This window comes from Sinocyclocheilus rhinocerous, unplaced genomic scaffold (genome assembly GCF_001515625.1).
Source record: "Sinocyclocheilus rhinocerous isolate Xijiao unplaced genomic scaffold, SAMN03320098_v1.1 scaffold289, whole genome shotgun sequence".
In the NCBI taxonomy this organism is placed as follows: domain Eukaryota; kingdom Metazoa; phylum Chordata; class Actinopteri; order Cypriniformes; family Cyprinidae; genus Sinocyclocheilus; species Sinocyclocheilus rhinocerous.
In genome coordinates, this window is record NW_015636845.1 from 1403198 (window position 1) to 1415445 (window position 12248).

General features: G+C 38.4%; 1 protein-coding gene across 5 annotated transcripts in view; it reads right to left on the reverse strand.

Moving 5' to 3' along the window:
* Window positions 1–12248, reverse strand: part of LOC107748151 (lysine-specific demethylase 6A-like) — a 73745-nt gene that overhangs the window by 32431 nt on the left and 29066 nt on the right. For all 5 annotated transcript variants that reach the window (XM_016562836.1, XM_016562835.1, XM_016562834.1 and 2 more), the window contains one exon: window positions 10951–11071. In XM_016562836.1, the coding sequence (XP_016418322.1) occupies window positions 10951–11071 (121 nt within the window). The remainder of the gene's footprint in view (window positions 1–10950; window positions 11072–12248) is intronic.

A 12248-nucleotide genomic window follows, 5' to 3' on the forward strand; every position in this document is an offset into this window, starting at 1 on the left:
TCATTCAGAGCTCCTGCTATTTGCTTCGTTCAGGGATGTAGTATAATTTCACAAAGCTAGTCAGAACATTGTTTTTGCTTAAAATTGGGTTATTATGAAATCAAGTTATGTATATGAAATTATATAAATAAATGATATGAAATTATATAAATGATATGTATATGAATTATATAACTAAAATTAAATAACTGTAATTACAGATTTAGGTTAAATAAATATGTGAGTCTTTATTTTTCTTCTTTTTAGGGCAGCAGTAACTCTAGCAGCAAATCAACCATCCATCCATCTTATTATCTTATTATCATTTTACCATCAAAATCTCATACCGGCCCATGCCTATGCACAAGCAAACTTAACTGTCATGGAGGTGTAGGCTAGTTCCGTTGTGGGCGCGCTCAACGCACGCACAAAACACGGGCGCACAAATATTCAACAACATTATTTACAGTAATGTTCACATTATAATTTTATGTAGCCTTTATGACAGACCTGCCCTGCACATGTTGCACTTAAGTGTATTGTCCTTTTCGAAATGATTCCAACTACATTTCAAGCATTTCAAAACCATCATGGCGAACAGCGCGCATCTGAAGTGTCTCTGAAGGAAATAATGCATTATATATCGGCTTTAAGATATCGGCCAAATTTTCTTATCGGGCCAACAGAAAAAATAGGAAGAAATTAGCATTTATCGGCCGATACCGATATGGTGGCCAATATTTTGTGCATCCCTAAATATGTCTACACATATATAGCTAATAAATGATTCTGACTCGAGAGATGAAACACAGCAAGGTCATGAGGATGTGATCCTGCAGTCAGACACAGCTAGTATTGTACATTATATGTTGTGCGCAGGGCATAGAAACACTCTCTCTGAGAAGCATGATCACAACACTAATCACAAACCTTTTAACAACCCCAGACATAAAGAACCACCAGCTGCTCAGGTTACCAAGAAACCAGCCCAAAAGCAAAGCCTTTAATAAAGCACTGAACCTGACCCAGCATAGAGGTACCTAGAGGAAACCCATCAACCTGCATAGCAACAACTGAGGAACGTGGCCATGCATTACAATGTCCTGATGACCAGCGTACAGAACTCAAAGATACGACTTTCAATATAATACAACCACTGGAGTCAAATCAACAGACAATACCCAAAATGGATACCGAATTCAAATATTTTAGAATAATGGAAATATAAAATGGTGTGCAACCAAGAGTTAAAAGTTAAACATTTAACAATCTCAGCACTTACATGCCAACAAATCATCACTACCTTCTGTCAAAAACAAGAAAACATACAAACACACATCTATCTGCTTCATACAGACATCCTCCGACAAACAGAAACATAGATTACTGACCATAGAAAGCCCTTTGTGCTGAGCTGATCATCACTGACCAACTGCTTCCTACACACTCGCTCTCTCTCTATGGCACTCGACTGGCAAGTAGATAATGCAGCAGGATTACCAGTGTGTCTCTCTCTCTCTCTAATACGGATTACTATTCAAGAGAGAGCAGCGGCAGCAGCTGAGAGATGACACGCTGCTCTCCTCTCTCTCTCACTCCATACCTCCAGGCATTTTTCATCACACACACAACATACGGCAGCCATAAGCTTTCACTCTCTCGCTCTCTGCAGGAAATCGGGACAGAGGAACAGGAGAAAACAGGGAAAAAACGAGATGAGAAAAGCAGGAGGTGGCAGGCTTTTCAGTGCATCATATCAGCAGGCAATACAACAGTTCTAATAATGGAACTAACACACTTTGAGAAAGCATTTCTCATTAAAAAAAAGCTAGATGGAGCATAATAGAAAGCAACACGGCTGCCAAAAGACAAATTTTTGAGCCATTTTTAACTCTAGATAGCATCTTTACAGCAAAATAACAGCAACCTATCCCACAGCGGCCTATACTAGACTTACAATTTTTTTTTAAATATACATCTAAACACATATACAGTCTCAAATACATAGGCTAATTGTTAAAAAAAACTGGGGTCAGTAAGTTTTGGGTGCATAAGGACACATTAAATGATCAAAGGATGCATTAAATTAATCATAAGTGACAGTAAAACATTTGTTGCAAAAGATAATGTTTCAAACAAATGCTGTTCTTGTGAGCTTGCTTTTCATCAAAGAATTATTATTTTTTTTAGTTATATTTATGGGCGTTTTCTGCCTTTATTGGGTGGAGAGCGAGGGGGGTGGGATCGGCAAAGAACCTTGAGACGGGAATCGAACTCGGGTCGCCGTGAGCACAGTTGCACTGTATGTCGGCACACTAACCACGAGGCTATTGGCGCAGACTCAAAGAATTCTGAAAGAAAAGGTTTCTTAATTTCCATAAAAAATAATCAGCAGCAAAACTGTTCTCAAGATAAAAGACTCTTGATGTTTCTTGAGTCGGCATATCAGAATGATTTCTCAAGGATCATGTGACACTGAAGGCAGTAATGGCTGCTGAAAATAACCATTAAAATATATTAAAGGGGTCATCGAAATGCGATGCGAAATGCACTTTTACATGTTGTTTGAACATAAATGTGTGTTGGCAGTGTGTGTACACAACCACCCTTTAATGATAAAAAGAAAACGGCTTGCTCTGAAAAGACCTGTTTTTGACAGGGTAAAAAGGGTGTTGTTTTACACTACCATTGAGAAATATTAACCAAAGTATGTTATAGACTTTTCATTAAGACCCTAAAGAATCCTATCAACTTGTGGAAAATGGGCATCCGATAACCCCTTTAAAATAGAAAACAATTATTTTAATTTGTAAAAAGATTTCACAATATTACAATATTACTTTACATATATTTTATTTTGATCAAAATGTATTCTTGGTGAGTATAAGAGACTTCTTTCTAAAAAAATAAATACACAATAAAAATTGACCCCAAACATTTGAACAGAAGTGAATACCACAGTTTTTATATGGATAATGGACATAATAGTACAGCTCCTATCAGCTGGAAATCTTACAAACAAATAAATATATTTTTTTAACCTGGTCTAGTCAGTCAATGTGCATACTTGAGCTGAGTGAATGGAATACCAAACTATCAAAAAGACGATTAGCTCTTAACTAGAAATTCTTACAGTGGCCATACACAGTGTTATAAATTCTTCCCATTAGTATTAGAGCCCGACCGATATGAATATACCGAATATGCCGCCGATATGAACTTTTTTTTTTTACAGAACATATAACGCAGATTAAATGCTTCTGAATGGTGTAATTACTTAGTTTGTCCAGCAGAGCGCGCTCCATTGTTTGCTACTGGCGACCCAGGTCAGTGTAGTGTAGAGATGTGCGGATGAGCTCAAACTTCACCCGAGTCCGCTGCTTCAAATTATCCGCCCGCCACCCACCCGCACCTATATTTGATCGTCACACTACAGTGATTCTAATTCTTAGTTTTGCATGATGATATGATACGATACGATATACTTTATTGTCCCCTTAGGGGAAATTTTTCTTGGGCTTGATGAATGAATGGTTCATTTTAACAGCAGATTCAGTGACGTTAGAGACTAGAGCTGATCTGCGCTTCACGGCACGCGTCTGCGGCACACTCACTCACTCAATGCTGGTGTTTACCGGCCGCACTGCGGCCCAGAACTCATGCTTATCACATCAGTCACATCACATCGCACAGCGCGACAAAATACAATAGAATTCTATTGTATTTTGTCGCGCCGCGATGCTCGCATCCGGTGTAGAATAGAACCCATTATGCTGTCTGCACCGGATTCAGTAAACGGATGTCTCGTTCTATTTATGACGTGCTGACAGAAGTTCAAATGATTTTCAATATCAGACTCACTTTGAATAATAAAGTGTGTTAAATTGTTAAATACCCTGTCTCCATTACATAGGCCTATGTTTGTAATATCATTATAAGTGTTTGATCACCACATTTGAGTTATCATTGCAAAAAATGTGTTTATGTATATATATTCTGTTTATGTAGGCTATATACTGTATTCTATATACAGTACCAGTCAAAAGTTTTGACTATACTGTACTATAATATAGCCTACACATAAAGAATATCGACCGATATATCGGTCTTTTTTACTCCCTAATATCGGTATCGGCCCCCAAAAAACCCATATCGGTCGGGCTCTAATTAGTATTTCTACAGATTGGTCACTTTTCCATTATGCTGTAGCTGCAGTAACAATTTCAGTCAGTCCTCATGAATAAGGTCAGTATGCTATGCAACTAGGGATAAACAAATTTAGAAAACACTCGGGCTTATGATTATATTTATGCTATGGCTGATAAACAATATTATTTATAGTCAACTGATTTATGGCCAATATACAGGGTATGCTTTTGTAATAAGTAAATATTAAGCTTAATATCATCTGGTATTAGTTAATAGCCTATTGAAACAATCACAAACAAAAACACAGGTATATCACATATCTCTAAATGCAACTATGATTGAGCAAAAAATTAAAATCCCCAAAATGACTATGCATAAATATAATACACAGATTCAAATACACACCACAATCCTGAACAGAGATCAAAATTTTAAATGCAGATAGCCGAGTATAAATGTACCAGTCTATATGTCAATGCAATGTCAGAAGGAATGACACTGCAAATAAACAAACCATGGCGTTTTTGCAACATTTACGACACGTAACGCTACAGATACATTGCTTAAGAATGCAGATGTAAATGGCAAGATCACCTCCTGTTGTCTCCTATGGCAGACACTTACCAGAGGGTTATGTTCGAGGAGTGCAGGGTTGTATGGGAGAGATTCACAGAATGCAGGGAGAGTGAAGAGAGCACTGCTGCCTGCCCTCAGAGTTGCCGCTTTGTTCCCGTAAGTGGGACACACAGGGAGCCGGTGAGCATTCAGCTGGCTGCCAACAAGCCCCTTCCCCAAAGCAGAGAGAGGACGTGCTGCACGTGCAGTTCTCGCGACTTATTAGCACTCACTCACTCGCTCTGGCTCACAATAAACTGAAGAGTAAAGGATGGTTGAGGATGTCGAATGCACTGCATTCACACACAGCAGTTTCATAAGAACCACCCACTCAGGAAGAGACTATCTGACTGACAAGTAAAACAACCATTCACAGCCTATTTTATGTAGTTTATACAGTTATGTATCTGTACACAGCTATGTATCTGATGCCATAAACTAGTGTTGTCAAAAGACCCGGTACTTCGGTACCAAGTCGGTACTAAAAAAATTAAAACGTTACAGTACCAGGATTTTTTAAGTACCGGTGGTACCGAGTACCCGGTCAACCCGGTTCTTGATGCGCTATTCGAAAGGTGCGCAGATGCGCTCTCTTCATAAAAGCACTGACACATGGCAACATCAAAACGAGGAAAAACACCAAACTAACAAAACACTTTAAAGACACCCAGATCAAATGAAAGACTTCAAGCAGGTAAGTTTCATTTTAATCTTTAGTGAAAAAGTGAAAGTGACGTGACATGTGGCCAAGTATGGTGACCCATACTCTGAATTAGTGCTCTGCATTTATCCCATCTAAAGTGCACACTAGTGTTGCTTTCGTCAACGAAAATTATGACTAAATATCGTCGTCAACGAACCTTTATCACGTGACGAAAACGAGACGAGACGAGACGAAAATGCAGGTCATGTGACGATGACTATAATTAAATGTATAATGCAATATCGTTGACGAATAAAAACGAGACTAAATGTGGTTTACAAAATAAAAACTATGCTAAAATGTCTCTTAATTTTCGTTGACCAAAACGAGACGAAACAAAATGTTATAACGTTATTTCGTCTCGTTTAGACGCGTTATTATTATTATTTTGCAGTATTTCTGTTTCCTGTGTCTCGCTTCAGCGGCATCAGGGCGCACTGCGCAGACGCAGGCCCCACTCGGGGTGCCGCGTCTGTCGAGAGCAGGGGCGCCGTGTAAAAAATCATTTTTTAATATTTTTAAATTGCTAAAATGTTCAAAAAAGCAGCTAATCGTTAGCATAAGCGTGGTTAACGCTAATATAATGAGCATTAGAATTAAGTTTCTTCATTAACGATTTAATGCTCCTATCACTTTTATTAGGGTAAAAAAACAGGAGGACATGATGATATTTACTATTTTTACACACCAGAGGTTTTTAAATGAATTGTGAATCTACAATATGCATGTTAGAGAATGTACAAATGGTTAACATTGTTTGCGTCATCAGTCAGAAAAGCAGTTCTGGGATTTTTTTTAGCTAACTTAGTTGCTATTCTTGGCTGAATAACTCTAGGTTTTCAAAAGCCCTTTAAAATTAAATATGTACACAGTTTGGATTAAATGAAAGTATAGTCATTTTTAATTAGCATGTTTTTGTGTTTTGCTTTGGTACCGAAATTGGTACAGAGAACCGTGGATTTTCACTGGTATTGGTACCGAATACTGAAATTTTGGTACCGTGACAACACTACCATAAACATAATGAACATAAAATCAGTAAGCTCACCACCGGTGCTTAAGACCAGTGAGTGGGATCAAGAAGAGATGAGTAGAGGTTTGGCACAAGGGAAACATTTTTGAAAAGAGGAGGAAGTCAATAAGCTCAAAAATCAAATCCTCTGCACAGAGGTTGTCTTTCCTTTAGCCCAAATAGCTACTCAGCATGCACACACTCACATTAGAAGAGCATGTAGAGATGCTAAAAATCACACTCTCCCCTGCCCTCAACATTAGGAGAGAGATTCATAAAAGGACAGTAATGCATATTCCATCCACGTGACACCCTATTTAACACCATTAAAGGTACAAGACATTAAGGAAATATGAGATACGCACTATAAATGCCATTTGTGCCATACACAATTTTTATTGCAGTGTAAATAGAATTGTCTGACACGGCACGTCACTGACAAAGTAGCCTATTTTAAAAAGAAAACATGCATTCGACCACTGAATCCAGCAGTGTCCGCCATAATATCGAAGTGCGCATCATTGATCATTGTTCTCACTAAAATATTTTCTCATAACATGAGATCTGCAGTTTAGTTTAAATATGAATTATTGTGCACCTATAGCACTCCTCGCTGTCATTAAAACAGCATGCCACAGGAAAAGTGATCAAGCGCATCCACTAAATATGTCTAAATTCATATAATTTTTGTTCAACTTCTGCGTAATGACTTTACGTAATTTCAGTGCTTATCTCCATAAATGAGAGTGGAAAATTTAATGTAAATGTGTATATAGAAATGAAAACAAATTTTAAAATCGTTGTTTACTTCATTACTTTTCTCACTCCAGGAAAAAAAGTGCGTACGCATGGTCTAGAATGTCCGTACGATGCGTACATATTTACGCCAAGTTTATTTTTTATAAATCCCGATATGTGCGTGGAAAATTGCGTGCGCAATTTCTATGCCCATTTTGTGCGTGCGCAACGTTTATTAGTGTTGTCAAACATTACTATATAAGATTCACTTAAAGTGGGAACTAAATGTCTTTTCCAACTACTGAAATATTACAGTCACAAAAAATTATTCATTACACAGAATCTGTACCACTATCATGGACCATAAGCATCACTTGGCCACTGAGTGTAGTTTGGACTCCTCCTCAATGCATCCTGTAAATGTTGTCATACATTCTTAAAAATAAAAGTGCTTCACGATGCCATGCTTTTTTGTCTAAATGCTTTCATAAAGAACCTTTAACATCTGAAGAATCTTTACGTTTCACAAAAGGTTCTTTGTGGCGAAAGAAGGTTCTTCGGATTATAAAAAGTTGAGAAAGAGATGGTTCTTTAAAGAACCTTTGACTGAATGGTTCTTTGTGGAATCAAAAATGGTTCTGTAAAGAACCTTTTAAGCACCTTTATTTTTAAGAGTGTATGTCTTTCACACTTTCAGTCTGTTTTTCTTAATTAGTAAAATGCAATTTTATAAGAGGAGTTGAATCATCTAGACAACAGGTTAAGTAAAAATATTAATATGCAATAGCGCATTAATATTGCAAAATGCTCCTCTTTATAGTTATTTTTCTAGCCGACTGATGAGCTTTGGGACACCGAATGTTTATTCTGAGGTAAAAGTAGCCTATATTATGTTGCAATGTTTACAAGCTTTACAAGTTTTCCACAGTTTGAAACACTGAATGAGCTTTTGCATGAGACATTTCAGTAAGTTGTACTGTAGGCTCTTTGTTTATTAAAAAGTAACAAAGCACAAAGCTTTTTGCGATTACTGGACGGCAAGTGCGCTTCAAATAATATGAAATTCACGCTTTAACAGAACACAGCATAGACTAAGATCTTGTTAAGAAGAAACTAATATAATTATTAGTAATGATTATAAACGAGAATTGTTAATGATATTGCCAATATCCACACAGCTGACAGCTTTACCTATTGTAGTTTGTTCAAGTTGTGCACAAAATAGACGCTTTCTGCACTTTCACTTCGCACGTCTCCGTCATTTCGAGTCTTGCGTTGCACAACTGAGCTGCGTTTATCAGGTGTGCGACAATGCTGCTGTGCGGCAGAGATGAGGACTGTTTGAAACTCCTTTTTCCACTAAAACTTTGATGCACATCGTCTCAGTTTAATATGTGAACATAACAAAAGATGTGATCACAAAACAATCAGGAAAAAAAGGCATTACATGCAAATTATAACATGTAAATATATATAGTCGCCAGTAGCGACCTCAGCAAAAACTTCACTTGCAAATTAATATTTTTGTTCGCAAATGCGACCGTTTTGGTCGCAGTCTGGAGCCCTGCTACTAATAATAGAACCGGCTTTACTGACAAGATGCGCATGGCAATCACATTCGATTAATCGTGCAGCCCTAATTATAAGTATTAACACTCTTTGCATAACAGAAAAACATTTGCCCACAGAAATGACACCTAATGTATAATCAAGTTAATCTACAGGTATCATACTGCTAAAAAGGCAAATTGTAAAAGGTGTGCATCAAATAAGACATAATGTGGCCTGCTGTTTCAAAGGGAAAACTTCTCCAATACTATCCTTGACCAATGACCCAATGACAATGCCAACAGTCTGAACTAAACTACTGACACCAGCATCACAATATTTACTAATAAACACATACATTACAAAAGGGTCCTCACACCATTGGTGCTTGGGCCCTAAAACACATTCAGAAGGCCAGTATCTTGTATTAAGGCATATTTAACCAACATTTAAGCCTGTTAGTAAATACATTATAGAGCATGCAGCTACTGTAACTCCAATAGTAGAGCATGGGACTAGCAATGCCAAGGTTTTTAGTTCAAGGGTTTGATTTCCAGGGAATGCACAAATTCAAAAATTTAAATGCTAGAATACAATGCTAGTCACATGCCAAAACTAGGGGTGCTCCGATTGATCGGCTATCGATCACTATCGGCTGATAATCGCTTTGGGATGATTGATCGGTGGTCTCTAAAAAGGCCGATCTCAAGCTGATGACGCGCCTGCCATCAGAGGATTGGCATGACGTGCAGCGGCACCGTCTCAGTCTCTGTCCGGCGCGGGTAAAATAATTATAATGCTTAAGGTGAGGTACAATTCATATTTCTTCATTAAATTACTTATGAAGTAATTTGAAAACCTTATGTGAGACGTAATTTCACAAACAGCATGAGTGCATCCCCGCGTGCTCTCTCTCTTTCTCTCTCAAAATGCGCAAATGGCTTTAAATCACATCGCGTCTGCACTATAAGCAAGCTGCACGCTGCACAGTTGACAGGAATTTACACTTGCACAATCGAGGCAGTGTCGCATCGTCACTAAAGTTTATAAATTGCATTTCTTTTTATTTCTTGCCAGTGTTTAACCATTCGGCGCTCGCGCGCTCTCCTGGAGATTGTGCGCTGATGCCCACTCGCAGCGCACACACACAACGCCAGGTTCACATTACTCCGTTTGCACTGCGTATGCAGTGCGTATTTTACCCGCACTCATGTTACCGGATTAAAGTGTTCACAGATTGCATGTGGTTGCTGTCCGGCAGTGCGTTCCACGATCAGTGCGTCTGCAGCTGTGCAGAGATTGTTTCCTCAACGAGCCTATTTTTTCTGCAATGCAAGCGCTGAATTAAAGTAACAGCGAATTGTTTGCGGTAAATATGAACATGGATTTACACGAAAATTTAGTAATTACACCATAAATGCATATATTTAAAGTCTATTGTGTTTCACAGTCAACACATAGGTTATGGCTTTTTGGCTAGGTTTAAAGGAAAAGAGCACTTTTAGATAAACAAGGCAATAATAGATGGCACTCGTGGAGGTAGGAAAATAAAGTGCTTTATGAATGTAGGATTGCTTGTAATAAAGATTTAATGAGAAAGAAAGGCAGTAGTGCTGACTGTTTCTGTCAATGGTAAGTTTTAATTTAGAATGTTTGTGATAATGTAAGAAAAGTAGTTTAAATGTTTTGCCACTTGCTTGAGCAACTAAATATATAAATCTGGAAGTAAATGCAAAAGTAAAAAGCATTGAATAATGGGTTTCTTATATTTATTGCATTTAACACGTCTATGAAAGATTGTATTACTGTACCGTGTAAAAAAAGAATCACAATGCTGAAAAAGCATTTTAAGTAACAATGTTTGAATTTGAAATCAAAATAATGGATAAATGTTGTGTTTGTAGTAAACTGCCACGGATTGCAGACTCCTGTGTGAAAGCACAGTCAGTGCTGCTTCTGCACCGCTTAAGTTCAAAAATGAAATTCAGGCCCTGAATAAATGTCTAAAAATCTTGATTGGATCATCACTATAAATAATTCTACATGATAAAAAGAAGGCTTTAAAAAGAACGGTATCGGTGATCGGTATCGGCAGATACTGCTTTCTATGATCGGCCTCAAAATTCCTGATCGGAGCACCCCTAGTCAAAAGCATAAATGTTTAAATGTAATGTAGAGAAGGAGACTTGGCTGTTAAAAAACATACCTTGAGGCTCGACTCGTAGTCTGTGTTGACTTTAAACATCAGGCCGAGTCGCAGATGGATCTCCTTGGCTCTTGAGAAACTAGGGTCAATGTAAAGCACCTCCTGAAATGCTTTAATCGCCCTGTGGAAGAAAAGAAACAACAAAAAATCTTAAGGAGAAGACACTCATTTATAGATACAATGTGATTAATAATTAAATAATGATTAACTTATAATTAATTTTAAAAAATCTCACATTAAAATTTGGGAAATGAATGATTTGAAGCAACAACTAGTAAAATTGCTTGGCGCATGTGCTTCAAAACGAAAAGCAGAAGCATTATTGCAATGGAGATACTAGTGAAACTCGTGCTGCGTGGTTGACTGTTGTAACCCATCTATTTATATTACATATATATGCATGACATTCAAATGTATAACAGATAACAGAGTGCCACACACACACAGTGGACTATTACACTTGATCTACACCTCTGACAGAGATTGCAAAAAGTGGTCGGCTCACAGCAGTGGGTTTTGCTTGCTTATACAATGTTCGCTCAGACAAACAGACGTTTTTTTTGCTGAGCCACGGCCCACTGAACTCAATGGCCCCGATCCCCCTCCTCTCCCCTCCCCTCCAAACAGTCTTTTCTGCTCTCTCTGCAGAGCACTGCAGTGTGAGAGCTCTGCATGACAGAATGTAAAGCTAGCGCTGCACGATATATCGTTTCAGCATCGATATCGCGATGTGCGCATCCGCGATAGTCACATCGCAGGATGTGCGATGTTTAGTATAGGCTACTGATCGTTATATTTATACTGATTGTTTTCTTTGCTAACACACAGACACAATGTCTACACCGGACGCGACAGTTGTACAGAGATACCCATTTTAAATACATTTAGTAGCAGAGCTACTGCACGCGGTTTTCAGTGCTGGAAATCCATGTATTCTTTGTTGAAACTTCCGCGTCATCGTGGAGAGCACAGGTCACGGTTGCTTAGCAACGGCAGACGCCACGAAAGCGCAAGCAATCGAGCGCTTTGGAAAGAAGAAGGAGAAAGTAGCACGACTGGCGTTTTCCAACGTGTTTTTAGGCGCGACATGTGAACGGCCCTAAAGTCTGTCTACACTGGACGCGACAAAGCGACCGTTGCCAATCATTTGAACTTTGTGTCAGTACGTCATAAAGAGAACTCGGCATCAGTTTTCTGTCGGAGATTTGTCGTGCCACGCCACATCCAGTGTAGACAGACAGCATCACTGATTATAATGGGTTCATTGTATTTTGTTGCGTCGCGCCGCTCGCGTCCAG